This window comes from Rhinatrema bivittatum, chromosome 1 (assembly GCF_901001135.1).
Source record: "Rhinatrema bivittatum chromosome 1, aRhiBiv1.1, whole genome shotgun sequence".
Taxonomy (NCBI): domain Eukaryota; kingdom Metazoa; phylum Chordata; class Amphibia; order Gymnophiona; family Rhinatrematidae; genus Rhinatrema; species Rhinatrema bivittatum.
The window spans coordinates 572948784-572963271 of NC_042615.1; the positions used below are offsets into that span (position 1 = coordinate 572948784).

At 44.6% G+C, this 14488-nt stretch overlaps 1 protein-coding gene across 1 annotated transcript; it reads right to left on the bottom strand.

Moving 5' to 3' along the window:
• Window positions 1-274: 274 nt before the first annotated feature.
• LOC115099914 (cryptic protein-like) lies at window positions 275-14142 on the bottom strand. Its single transcript, XM_029617917.1, has 6 exons — window positions 13727-14142; window positions 11612-11658; window positions 11159-11335; window positions 7441-7555; window positions 7217-7329; window positions 275-1336 (listed from the first exon to the last, which is right to left on the bottom strand). The coding sequence occupies exons 1-6, from the start codon at window positions 13747-13749 to the stop codon at window positions 1143-1145; spliced, it is 669 nt and encodes a 222-aa protein (XP_029473777.1). The 5' UTR covers window positions 13750-14142; the 3' UTR covers window positions 275-1142.
• Between the last annotated feature and the right edge of the window lie 346 nt (window positions 14143-14488).

The following is a 14488-nucleotide window of genomic DNA, read 5'->3' on the forward strand; positions in this document are numbered from 1 at the left end:
TGCTTGTGCTTAAATCCGGGCTTGGCGTCTACCTTTGCTATTATGTGCTCAAAACGTGTGCACGAACATGAGTGCACATGCCTTTTCCTTTTTAAAGAAGTGACAAAAAAACCCCTCGATGTGCTGCTTGAGCTTTTGAGACCGAAAAGATTGCTTTTCTGAATTTGTCATGCATGTACTCTGCACGACGTCTTTTTTTTGTGGGTCCTTTAAATGGTACCACAACCTACAAAGACTCCAGTATCGCACAGGACCAACACAGCTGCTATAAACCAGCATGAAGTGATGGAACAACAGCAGGCATGGCCTTTCTTCATACAGTACATTTTTGCCTTTGTCCATGTTCACAACAATTTATTTACATGTGTTTCTGTAGCTCTAATGGGTATTAGCATAACAAGTATTAACATGCAATTCCAGGCACTGAAATATTTTCCATAGGTCCAGCTGATGCGCATCAGTTCTGATGGGAGTCAACTTTTTGACATTAAAGTGTACAGTCAGTCTACCATGTGCCCCTTTTAAGCACACAGGGATGGATGGGTTGATGATGGTTTGACTTGGGTCCCCAGGTGCCAGTCACTCTACCACAGTGGTCTGAACCAAAGCTGAGAGAAGAAGCCTGACCTTCTACTCAGATATATCATTTATGTTTGCAGTACCTTTCAGAAGTCTTGCAAACTGATGATGCTTTTAAGGTCTGACCATCAAATTTCCCAACATACAGTAAGTATCGTTTAAGTTTTAGAGATCATTACACATCTGGCCAATGGCTGATCTTTCAGGATCTGATTTAAATCAGAACCCCAGCTGGAAAATGTGTGTGTGTGTGTATAGGAGACAAAAGAGGGCTAGATTTATTCCATCATGAAATTCTAACTAATGAATTCCCCTTAAAACAGGAGCTTTATTGAAAATGGTAAATATTAATGCTGTGCATCGCATCTGCACAAATAAAATACTAAATAGATACAATTTAGATTTAAAATATTTAAGATATAAGAATAGAATAATTCTTCTGGGCTTCCACTGGAAGAGTCAGTACTCTGGAACAAGGACCACAACAGACACTTTGACCATTTCCATCTCTAGTAGGCTATAATATTTTGCTCAGTCTTCTTGTGCATCAAAAATTCATACGGTCAAATCTTTGTGAAGTCCAGATTAAGCCATCGGAGTTGTAAAGAAGTTTTATCATCGGCATTCAGGGTTAATGATAAATCCACTAAGTAATAACAGGCAAGAGACACCGTGGCTATGAGGAAGTATAGTGCTGGATATAATTCAGACGCACGAGAATGCAGCATCCTGTCTTCATCCTTATGACCTTTTGGATCTATAGCAAAATCAAGTCCCCCCAAACCAAAAAAGAAAAAATTAGAAGTGAAACACATGATATTCCATTTTTTGTTTGTTACTTTGAGCTCTATTCTCTAGCAGGCTGATTTATATTGATTCCTCAGCTGTTATGTAGCAGAGAAAACTAACTGAAAGGACTGATTTTTGTAACATCTGCCCATTATACAGCTGTATATCAACCACAGGGTTACTGTGTGTTAGCTCCAGATCCAACCTTCCTGAACAAAGGTAAATAAGGGTGGGATAGTCATCAACTCTGGTACTGTACCCTAACATTAATGATTAGGGGATATTCATCCCTTCTCAATGCTCTATGCATTCTGGTTGAAAAGGGAAACTGGCCACTACAGGGGCAATAATTCCAAGTTTGTACAAGGACAAATTTACTCGTGTGAAAATAGGGTTTGATTATTATCTCCCATGAACACAGCTGCAAGCATGCATGCTGGAGCACAGGACGCATTGTTTTTAGATGTGCCAAAAGCAGGGCATGAAAGTATACACAGCTACTCTGTGAAATTCCCACGCTTACTTTCAACATGCATGTTTGCACCTGCTTTAAAGCAGATGAGTATAAAGTACCCGCAGCTGAGCGCCCAGCACAGATTTTTCCAAGAGAAACTTCACGAAGAGCAGTGGCATAAGGTGGGACTCTGGCACCCAGGGGTCAATGCTTCCCTTTGCACCACCTCACCCCATCTTTCTTGGTGCAATCTTAAAGCCACAGAAAGTCACCATAATGCAAATGCCAAAGGGAACTTTAGGATTGTGTTCCATGTCTGGCCTTTGGGAAAAAAAAAATAATAACAGAACAAATTTAATTTTTCAATTTCTTCCCCGGGGATTCATACGTCACTGTGGTCTCATTACATTGCACGTCCCACCCCTTCATGGAGAAGGGATGTGTTGATGTACGTGAGCGATGCAGCCACACAGCATGCCTATTGGGTGGTGATGGTCAGGGTGATCGGGAGAGCCGTTCAGGGAAGTGAGGCCCTGTTTTTGGGCCAGCAACTGGAGGGGGAAAGGGCAGTGGCCTGGGCAGTGAGCTGTGGTGTGAAAGGGACTCGGAAGATGGCAGAGGGGGGGCAGGGTGGAGGGATGCCAGGCGAGGACCAAGCATCGTCAGCTTACACACGGAGGGCTGCATGGGTAAGGGGGAGCAGTATTACCTAGGTTCACACAGATCCACCTCTTTCCAGTCTCTCTCTCACACACAGATGCGCAAGCAGAGTCTCTCCATAAAACACACCCACACATATTCTCCCCCTCTTTCCCCCCTCCCACTCCATGGATGACACCAACATTCTCTTCTCTATCCCTCAAGCTTGACCCCAGGACTCTTCCCTCTTCCCTGAACCCAGCACGCGCCCCTTCTCTCTCCCCTCCATGATCCCAGTGCTTTCCCTCCGGCTAGGCAAGGGCAGACAGGGTCAGTGCAAAGACTCTTACTCCACAGCCTTCTTCTTTCTTCTCCAGCCTCTCCCTCCCAGACAGCATGCACGCAAATGGGAGAGGATGAAGTAGGCTGAAAACACAATAGAAGAGAGATTCTGCTCCTTAATCTAGGCCCTCTCTCTTTCTGTTGTTCCCCCTCCCCTACTCTTCTACAGGGGGCATGAGAGGGGTGAGTTTGGAATGAAAGAGCAGAGCCTAGAAAAGAAAAAAATACTCTGCTCTTCCACCCCACCCCCTGCAGGGAACAGGAGGGAAGGGGGATCAGATTTCCCAGGTTTGTTCACACACCCTGAGCAACAGGAGCACTGGTTATTGGGGGTGAGCGCCTGTGGGTGGGGTGTGTGACATGGATTAGTCTCCCCCCCCACCCCCCCAACTCAGTTCACAACTGTCTAGGAGTTTCCCTTTGATAATGTATTAATGTATTTGCAATGCTAGGTGGGGGGGGAAATAAAGCTTCAATCATGGTAAGTTTCAAAATTTCCCTCCCCAAAAGAAAAAAATTTCCATCTGCTTAGAACTATCCTGAATTCCAACTCATTATGGTTGCACCAGAATAGATCACAAAAGTCCCTGTTCGTGCCAGCATGTCTGCTAAATGTGAAAGCAAAATGTGTGAACATTTCTTTTATTCCACTGCGCGCAATGCATTTATCAATACAATGACTTCTCTGCTTTTTTGGCTAAGATCAAACGTAGGGTCTGAGCAGGGCTTACAGGCCGATATAGTACAGTGCGCTCCGGTGGAGCGCACTGTTAGCCGGCATTTGGACGCGCGTTTTCGACGCGCTAGCTTTACCCCTTATTCAGTAAGGGGTAATAGCGAGTAGAAAACGCACGGCCAACCCGCCCCTGGGACTAATAGCGCCCGCAACATGCAAATGCATGTCCATGGCCCTATTAGTTATTCCCGTGCGATTCAGAAAACAAAATGTGCAGCCAAGCCGCACATTTTACTTTAAGAAATTAGCGCCTATCCAAAGGTAGGCGTTAATTTCTGCCGGCGCTGGGGAAGTGTACAGAAAAGCAGTAAAAACCTTATGGCGATATTAAGTCGGAGGCCACAAAAGTTAAAAAAAAGTTAAAAATAAAAAAAAAAATGTTAAATCAGCCCGCGGGTTAAAAACCGGATGCTCAATTTTGCCGGCGTCCAGTTTCCGAACCCGTGGCTGTCAGCGGGTTTGAGAACCGATGCTGGCAATATTGAGTGTCTGCTGTCAAACCCGCTGACAGCCACCGCTCCTGTCCGAAAAGAGGTGCTAGGCATGCGCTAGTGTCCCTAGCGCCTCTTTTTACCGCGGGCCCTAATTTAAATATTTTGGATAACTGATTCGCGCGCACAGGATACTGGCCTGGGCGCTCGCCCGCTCTCCCGCGAACTTTACTGTATCGGCCTGTTAATTTGTAGACAAAAGGGAAGTGAAACTGGGGGGGGAGTGGCGGGACCAGGGCCAGGCGTGAACTCTCTCTCTCTCTCACACACACACCCAGATCTAAGCTATGTGGCTGCCCTCGTCTCAGGGTAAACAGCTCCAATATTCTCTGCTTCCTGCAGGAGCTGGGGGGGAGCATAAATAAATCCATGCAACTACTGGCTCTGTTCTACTTCCTCAGGGCAGCCAGTTGTGGTCCTCTTTCTTGGATCCCAGAAAAAAGAAAAAAAAAAAAGGGGGCAGGACACTGTTCTGGGTTGTGCCAGAAATTAACTCCTCGGTAATGGACCCAAAAAAGGGGATGACGCAGCACAAGTTTGAAAGCTGTGAGCAGTAGGAACATTTGTCAAGGCCCAGGGCTGCAACTAGCATTGCTACTCAAAAAGGTTTCAAACTTGTACTAATTCAACCCCCCTTTTTTTTTTTTTTAATGTCTGTCCTTTCCTCTGCAGTGTCTGCTTCAGGGTTACCCCTCCCCCCTTCTGTTCTCTGCGCTACAGGAGGAGAGGTGGGGGAAAGGAGGAAGAAGAGGGGAGGGGATGGGCTCTGTGGGCTTCAGGCCCATCTCCTCTCCTTCTCTTCCTTGCAGGCCGCTCGGGCCTCTTAAGCCTGCGCTCCAGGCCATTCTCCCACATACTAAGCCCTGGGTCTGAGTGATGACATGAGGAGGATTCCTTTTTGGCCTTTTGGCTGAGACCTGTATATCATGGGTTGGGGGGGGGGGGTGGGGGGTGCGGGCTAATCCCTGCCACCCAACTCCACTGGGGACACGCAATCATTTGAATCCTGGTCAAAGTGGGAGAATGAATCCTTTGGCAAAACAAATCGAAACAAAGGAATGCAGAAGATGCCGAAAAGGCAGGGTGCACTCAGAACCCAGCATGCAGTTCTTGCACCCGCCTTATAGATGTTTAATCACAAAACAAACTCTGAGCCTCACTCACGAGTTTTGATTTTAAACTGTCCTGATCACAATATCGTGATCCCTGCTTCTGGTATTTGAAAGTTAAACATTTCAACCCTGGTCCTTTTGAACCATAGAAAATATTGCTTATTTTTCTCTCTGTGTCCTTTGAAAGCTGCCACGAGTGTGTTTGCATTGAAATAGGTGTGATGGCTTCCCTTCCCATGGCGGCTGCAGGCATGTATCAGAAGACTGATTGTGCATGTAAAATCTGGCGCCATTATGTTTAGGATGAAAACAATTATGATGCTTATGAATTTGGACACGGAGTTTCAACACTTTCGGGCGGATTTTAAAATCCCTGCTTGCCGGCGCGCCTATTTTGCATAGGCTGCTGGCGCGCGCAGAGCCCCGGGACGCGCATAGGTCCCGGTGTTTTTTTAAGGGGGCGTGTCGGGGACAGGGCCGAATGACACGGCGTTTCAGGGGCGGGACGGGCGGCGTGGTCCAGGCCTCTGGACCAGCCCCCGGGTCGGAAGACGGCGCGCCAGCAGTCCGCTGGCGCGCATAGATTTACGTCTGCTTCTCGCAGGCGTAAATTTAGGGACAAAGGTAAGGGAGGGGTTTAGATAGGGCCGGGGGGGTGGGTTAGGTAGGGGAAGGTGAGGGGAGGGCGAAAGAAAGTTCCCTCCGAGGCCGCTCTGATTTTGGAGCGGCCTCGGAGGGAACGGAGGCAGGCTGCGCGGCTCGGCGGGCGCCGGCTGCCCAAAATCGGCAGCCTTGCGCGCGCCGATCCAGGATTTTAGAAGATACGCGCGTATCTTATAAAATCCAGCGTACTTTTGTTTGCGCCTGCTGCGCAAACAAAAGTACGCGATAGCGCTTTTTTTTAAAAATCTACCCCTTTGGTATGAAGCAAATCCTCCAACAAATATTCTTCATCTCAGTATATAAAGCCTTGCAGGCATGTACAGCACCCTCATAACAGATGCATCAAATGATGAGAGTGGCAGTGTGAAATAATTATAACACTCACCGCCCTCTACAAAAAAATAATTTTTTCTTTGAAAAGGCTACCAAATAACAAAGCAGAGATGAGATGGCCCTGACGGGAGGCCAAATAAATGAAAGGGGATGGAATGAAATTATACATATTAGAAATACCTTTTACTTCACTCAGGATGTTTAGGATTTGGAATGTTAATAAAAAAAAGAGGCATTCACCGCTCAGTTTATTTCTTTTCCTGTTCTAGTTTCTTCCTTGTTCCTTTTTTTTCCTGATTTGTACAAAAGTGTTTGTCCCCTGGCTGTGCCCTGCTCTATCACAATCCAGATATTATCGATATGAAAAGCTGTCAAGTTTCATCTATGGAGCTAGTCTAATTAAGGAAGAAAAAGGGAAATGACCCCGTATTCAAAGCCATATTAGATACAAAGTCGCTTTAGAGTGCTTTGGCTTGCTATCAATGATCATTTGAGAAGCATTAGATAGCACTTATCAACTCTCAGCGGCATTCATCTTGGCATCATCTGAGATAGATGTTACAGACTGGAAAACATCTTACGCTCTAAATACCAGAGAAAGAGAGATTCCTTTTAACTGTCTAGCATAATCGAAAACACGATGTGATAAATAGCCCCTGACTATAAGATGTTTTATTCCCTTTGCAGAAGGGAATGCATTCCAAAAGTGCTGAAGCAGAGAAGAACAGTTTTGTTCTTCTACATGGATTTTGCAAATATAACCAGAAATCCTCTGCAGGATACTGGAAGACAGTTGCAGATTTACTGGGAAGTAAAGCTTGATGAGGTTCAAAAAGCAATCCTTCACTTGCACATCTTGGATTGATTGTACAGGAAAGGAATTCCAAATTATTTCAAATTTGATGCAAGAAGGTTACTTAGTTGGCCTTGAAAGCTCATGCACTACAACATCTATTTTTATTGGTGCCATAAAAAAGTGTTACATCCTACAAAAGATTTCCGATTTCTCTCTGACAGACACAGCTACTAGAACTCTTCCTGCTTTGGACGAAAGGCTAGTTTCCACAATTTTTCTTACCGCAGTTCTCTTGCGCTGGTTCCGAAAAACAATGCAGGCTACCGTAACCGCACCTACACAACTGACAGCCTTTGCGCATCCAGTCCCCGTGCTTGGCATGGCTGCCACAGTGCCTAGCAAGAGCAAAAAAAAAAAAAAAAAAAAAAAAAAACGAACCAATCCTGCATTAAGGGGTCCATTTTTAAATCTGAATTATTCTTCTGCATCACAAGGGCTTAACTTACTTTCTCCTTTCATCGTGCTCACAGTGTCGACCAGTGAAATGTTTTGGACAAGCACAGAAGCTGCCAAGAATACAGGTTCCTCCATTTTGACAGCAGTTTCTACTTAGCTTGCTGCCTGTTATAAAGAAACAAAATCAGCCATTACTTACTTATTTATTTAAAAATGTATATACTCCGCAATATCCAAACCAGGTGTTCACTGCGGATAACAATTTTACATACATAATATTCACACACTTCTCAAACAAATACAAACATTTTAACATGAATACAACATTTGTAGTAGATTACAAAATACTACAAATTAATTATAACTTTATTCATATGCCTTCTGAAACATCTTTGCTGTCAGCTCCTTTCTGAATTTCAAATATTCAGATTCATTACCATGTGCAATACGGGAGTGCATGTTTGACAGCTATTCTGGTTCTCCCCTATTCACCAAGGGCTAAGAGGTCTAACTGCTTTGCCCTTTGAAAGTAATAAATTAGCTGCCTGTTAAGAGTGTTTGTTCAATTAAGCTCCCTTTGTTTGGGTAAGGATTAAAGGCAAACTGCAAGGGATTAGAGTAACTGGTCAAGGAGTAACTCCCACAATCTACAGGAGACTATAGATTGTACATCATTGTCTGTCAAAGTGGGGACTAATTTCGTTATTTCACAAAAGTCCAAGATCAGCCTGTAACCCACAAAATAAAATTGGGCAAAAACCAGACATATTGTATACAAAATAAAAGCATTGTCATATATGTATCTTTTGACTAAATTGCAAACTCCACGGAGCAGGGATTGTCTTTCCCATACAGTGCTGCATATGTCAAGTAGTGCTTTAAAAAAATGATAATTTGCAGTTGCTGAAGTTGTATCATGCAATACCAAATTTTCTTTTGGACATGAAGAAGGACATTCATGTTTGGTGGTGATTTCTTATTGATGCTATTTAGGGGAAAATTGTCAACTGTACTACAAACATAGAAGGGGAGTTTTTATGTTTTTCTAGTAACAAGTTATACAAAATCAGCTATCTTCCACATTGGCTCAAATGTCTTTCTTTTTTTTTTTAGAATGAGAAAAAGGGTGGCGTGTGAATATCTTCAGATATTGAGTCATTTATGTCACTGTGTGTGAGTTCTGAACATCACTGTATAAAGTATTATGTATAAATGTACTACTACTACTGCTACTGCTTGACATTTCTATAGTGCTTGCAGATGTACAGATACACAAAAGACAGACAGTAGCTGCTCCATGGAATTTACAATCTAAAACAGAAACAAGGACAAGATAAATAATTTCTAGTGCTATTTAAGTATTGCAGTAAAACTTGTGTCATGAAAGAAGGTCAAGATCAGAGAGAGTCGGGGGTTTGGGATTTAAAGCAAGCTCACAGAAATGGGTCTTTAATCTGGACTCGAACAAGGCCAGAAATGAAGCAAGATACACCAACTCAGGAAGGCTGTACAAGGCGCTGGGTGCTGCATGCTAGAAAGCGGGAACTTGTATTAGTTGGAAATGAAACAGGACATTTTAACAAAGTTTCCTGTTTGGTTGCGTTTCCTTTTTAAAATGAGACAGAAGAAAAACGAATGAAATTTCATTCATTTTGATTCGTTTCATTAAATAAAAAGGACCACCACTGCCACCAAAGCAAAAATATCCCCACTCCTGGGCCCTCCCTTGACCCTTGCCAGGACTCCGGGATCCTCTTACATTCTGGTTGAAAAACTGTTCACAGAGCAGGAGCAATTCACACTCACTCCTACCTCACAGCTGCCTCCATTGCAAATGGCACCAGCAGACTGAGGCGAGCGGCAATATAAATGTTTGTTATATAAAATGACACTGGCCAGGCCCAGGCCGATACTATTTTGTATGGCAAAAATTTGCAGTCCCGCCAGTCTTGGTCTGCTGGCTCCATCTGCAGTAGTGACAGTGGTGGCCCAGAGAGACCAGTGAGCACATCTAGCCCGTGACAGCATTTTCAACACGAGGATAAGAGCGGCTGGGGACGATCGTGGGAGTGTCTGGGAGTAGGAGTTTATTTTGGCTGTATTTTGTACTTTTGTTTTTAAAATATTAGTTGCTTGCGTTTTTTTAATTTTAAAGAAACAAAAAGAAATGAAACAAACAGCAAACAAAATAAAATGGAAAAAAAATATTTGTGCAGAGAGTGCAGCATAAGGAGTTAGCAAAGGAGGAGAAGGGCAGAGATAGGAGACGCTTGCCCAGTGAATGCAAGAGGTACCTAAGAGGAGATCAGAGAGGAGAGGGAGAATGCATTTGTAGGCGATAAGAAGCAGTTTTCGAACCATATGCAGAAACAGATACGGAGTCAATAGAAATTTCCGCATTGATTACATAGGGATATTTGCGGAATATAAGAAAAGCTAATTAAATAATTCTTACTTTGCTGCTACCTTTGGCATCTGGACTAGCCGATGCTGTTATAAATTAGGTCTTTGGTCCCCTGCAATAGCTAGAGGTAGATTCTTTGGCAGGGGTTAGAACATTATGCAACATGGTGTTCAAAATTCTCTGCTAATCCTTTAGTACGTCTGCACACATTTTCATTTGGGTTTTGCATTATTTATTAAGCGCAAAGTCGATGTTTCATTGCAATTTTTTCATATGTTCTCATTTTGAAATCAAAATATTTTCTAATCTTTCTTGTGTACAACTGGTGGATTTTACTTTATTGTTTCTCTCTCTCTCTCTCACTTCTTACCCCTTTCCTCCCTTTCAATATGCCTCATTTTTCCTCTCACCTCCACGCCATAGTCCTTCCTTTCCTCTAGACTCGCTTCCGCTTCTCCACTCACTCTTCTAGTTCCTGCTTTCCATGCACTTTCTTCTCCTGGTACTAAACCAGGGTGGGCAACCTTCTGAGCCCAAGAGTCCCACTGGAGGTCCAGTTCAGGTTGGGCAGATGAGAGTATAGGAGTGGGGGGGGGGGGGGGGTGTTGTCCTGGATGCTTGAGAAGTGGGAAGATCCACGGAACAGGAGTGTGTGTGTGTGTGTGTGAGAGTGTTGGGCGGGGGGGGGGGGGAATATTCCTGGGGGTCCTGATGGTGACATCACTTCTGGCTGGAGAACATACTATTGCCACTGGCAGGCTGCTGCGATCCATCTCACTGCCGTGGGCTGGATGCAAACTTCCTGCATACCATAGCTTGCCCACCTCTGTCGTAAACCCTCTGGCTCCCTTGCCTCTCCACGCCCAGCATGGAATTACTATGGAAGAAATGTGCTACCAGCAGTAATTCAGCGTTCCTCCAGTCTTCAGCGTAAACGTGGCACTCCAGCCTGCGCTACATGGCTCAGCCAAGAAACAGGGGGCCCTGAGGCTGCTTTTGGAGCAGTGGTCCTGCAGGTGGGTGGGCAGCAGAGGATGAAGGACTTGTAGCGGGCAGGCTCTCTCATTATCCCATGGGAAGAGTCAGATGTTGCAAATACTTACAGGCTACATCAGCATGAACCATTAAAAAAGGGATGCAGTTGCAGGCTGAGGCTCAAAGTGCTAGTATATTTTCAGCTTGGGTTGAGATGTCAGGTGGATGTTATGCGTGTGAACTGCAAACCTTTGACGTTTTCATTTGAAAGCATTTACAATGCAGGAATCCAGAATGATCTGATGTGTTTCCATGAGCCCCCCTCCCCCAATCCTGTAACAGATCCCAAAAGTACTGCACTTGCTATGCTCTTGCACAATGTTACCTACTCTCTGTGAGTCCAGTGAATGGCACAAGTGCCTCAGACAGGACCTGCTTCCTGCTGTCAGAAGTTCTCTTTAGGTCATTAAAATCAGCCAGAGAACTATTGTGATTTTGGAGCTGCGGCATCCTGGTTGTAACAACTGCACTTCCCTTGTCCTGCTCATAAGTCTCCTTTTTGCTACCTGTAAAAGGTCAAATACAAGAGGAAAATAAAATACATTTTCAAAATACGTGCAGTAGAGAAATTTTAATCATTTTGTAAACAAGAACAGAACCAAAAGAATAGAAGTTCTTCTGCAACCCAACTCGCCTCTCATCCTTCAATAGATAGAATTGTTTAGCTGTAGTTTCCGCAGGGACTGTAAAGCATTTGGAATACGTATCTGAGGAAGAGAGCACGTAAAATAAAAAACTGTTTTGTCTTGACAAAAAAAAAAATCCCCAGCCCTTTGTCTTACCTTTTCCATGACAAATGATCATCAAGGTGAGAGCTATCCAAGCAAATCTAAAAGCAGGAAGAAAAACCAATACAGCTGAATCCTTTTCATTTCTACACAAAAAAAAGGTTTCAGAAGTGACATTTTCAAACAAAATCCAGATGCAGTCACACTGAAGTGGCACTGTCTGCAAGCAGAGATAGTATAGAAACTGGAGTAACTACAGAGCCATGCATCATCACTGAAGAAATAAACACACCATGACATTGCTACTCCCCCCCCCCCCAAAAAAAAACCCAAAACAATTGTAGGATAAACTCCCTAATGGGCCGATTCAGTAAAGTCCACGGGAGCCCGGCGCACGCACAGGCCACTCACCTGTGCACGCGATTCAGTATTTAAATGAGGCCCGGCGGTAGAAACAGGCAAAAGGAGGCACTAGGGACACTAGCGTGCCCCTAGCATCTCCTTTTGGCCCGAGCAGTGGCTGTCAGCGGGTTTCACAGCCGACGCTCAGTTTTGCCGGCGTCGGTTCTCGAGCCCGCTGACAGCCACGGGCTCGGAAACCGGCAAAATTGAGCGTCCGGTTTTCGACTTGACAGCTGCGGGCCAACTTCAATTTTTTTTTTTTTTTTACCCTTCGGGACTTCCAACTTAATATCGCCATGATATTAAGTCAGAGGGTGCACAGAAAAGCAGTTTTTACTGCTTTTCTGTGCACTTTCCCGGTGCCCGAAGAAATTAGCGCCTACCTTTGGGTAGGCGCTAATTTCTTAAAGGAAAATGTGCAGCTTGGCTGCACATTTTGTTTTCTGAATCGCACGGAAATGCCTAATAGGGCCATCAATATGCATTTGGGGGTTGGACGCGCGTTTTCGGCCCCTTACTGAATAAGGGGTAAGGGAAAACGCGCGTCAAATGTACTGTATCGGCCTGTATGTTTCTTAAAAGTGACTTTCAGTTCTTCATATTTCCCCAATCAGATAAAAGTACTTGCTCTTTAAATGCCTGCTATTGCAGAAGTGACCAGCTCTGGTCCTCAAGAGCCACAGTCTGCCTGGTTTTCAGGAGATCCGCAATGAATATGCATGAAATAGAATTACAGGCACTGCCTCCATTGTATGCAAATCTCTCTCTCGTGCATATTCACCGGGGATCTCCTGAAGACTAGGCCTGTTTGTGGCTCTTGAGAATAGCAGTTGGCCACCCTTGGCCTGCCAGGCATCTGTATGGACCTGTATGGCCCTGTAATTGTTCCTAATCTAAAGTTAATGGTGGTTTACCACTGATGATAAAATGAAGAATATATAGGAAACTGCATCAAGGATAATGGAAACCAAAATGGTTTTGGTAATGAGGTGTTGCTGGAAACACTGACACTATAACTTAGCTACCCAATTTTTGAGCCGAATAAGGTATGAAATATACAGATTTACAGAGCAATTTTTAAGCTAAGTCTACCCTAGCAAAGTGCTCGGGTAGATGGTCAGCCTGAGTGCATGAAGCTGTTGCTTTACTGAAGATTCACAGACTGTTGTGTATATCTGGGTATTTTAAAGCACATTTACTACCGCTGGCTTATTCTGACGGGTCAAGAGAAGAAATAAACACTTGGACATTGTGAAGTTTTCCTTCTTTTTACCTTGAACATATTAAGGGACAGGTTTACATTTCATCCAAAAAGCAAAAAAAAAAAAAAGCAAAAAAAAAAAAAAAGCAAAAAGCCAATCTGTCAACTTGCTGCCTCAGTTTTGAAACAATGAATCTTTTACAAATAAATCACACCGAAAAAAAAATCATACAGGTGAAAAAAAAACACATGCAAAGAGTGCTTGTGGGACCTTTTACCCACACAAGATTTAGCACTTTTGATCAAAAGACCCACAGCGCTTTTTGCATAAGATTTTCGAGGGAAATATTTTCCTTTCCAGAAGCTGCAAGAGATGAAATCCTTGGGTAAAAGATGTAAAAATTCACAACTTTGCAATAAAGCAGGCTTATACGTCCCCGTCCCCCCACGCTTTCTCGAAGCCTCAGTCTGGCCTTAATCCTCAATATTACGCGATTTCTGCTTCTGCGAGCCTCCCTTTGCTAGTTCTGACTTTTCTGGTTCGCACTGCGAGATCATAACCTTACCTAACATGGCACCCCCTGGACATTCTCCTAGAGGGCAAAAGTTGCAGTGAAACCTTCCTCTCCGGCAGCTCGGCTGAAGGCGACCTCCTCGGACCGGCAGCCCGAGCTGTTTCATGCGGAGTCCGAAGTAGCGAAGCTCACTCCATGCTCGGGGTCTGCGTGAAGGAAAAGGAAGGAAGGGGGGGAAAAGGAGGGGGCACGAGAGAACGCGTTCTCCTTGCTCTCCGCGCCGCATGGGACGAGGTAGAACATCGCTCCCGGCTCTTCTTCAGGCAGGGTCCGGCGAGAAAGTGACAGCCAGCGCTGCTCTCTCCGCTCCGTCACTCTCTCTCCCCCCCAACGCTCAAGGATCTCTGGAGGTGGAGCTAGGGCCGCAGAGCACCGGAGCCACGCCTTCTCCTTGCAAGTGCCAGCCACCCTCCCTGTAAGGCTTGAAGCTCATTATACCGTGAACCTGCCCCTCCCCCCCCCCGCCCATTACCAGGCGGGCTCGGTTGTGCCACATGGTGCCTTCCAAGTGATCTCTTTTATCTTCTCGCTTGAAAAGCAGCTTTTGTAGTTTTTCTACAGACTGCTGTTGTTGGGTAGTTTCACTCGCTTAACCTCAGTGCTGACTTTTGAAAAAAAAAAAAAAAAAGATGAGGTCTAATTTAAATGTTTTATGATAAATAAATAAGATGCATTGTGACTGCCCTTACTTATAACCACAAGCTAGACATGGGAACACTTTTTAGGTGTTTCTGTCTTTTCCCACCTAGCTTT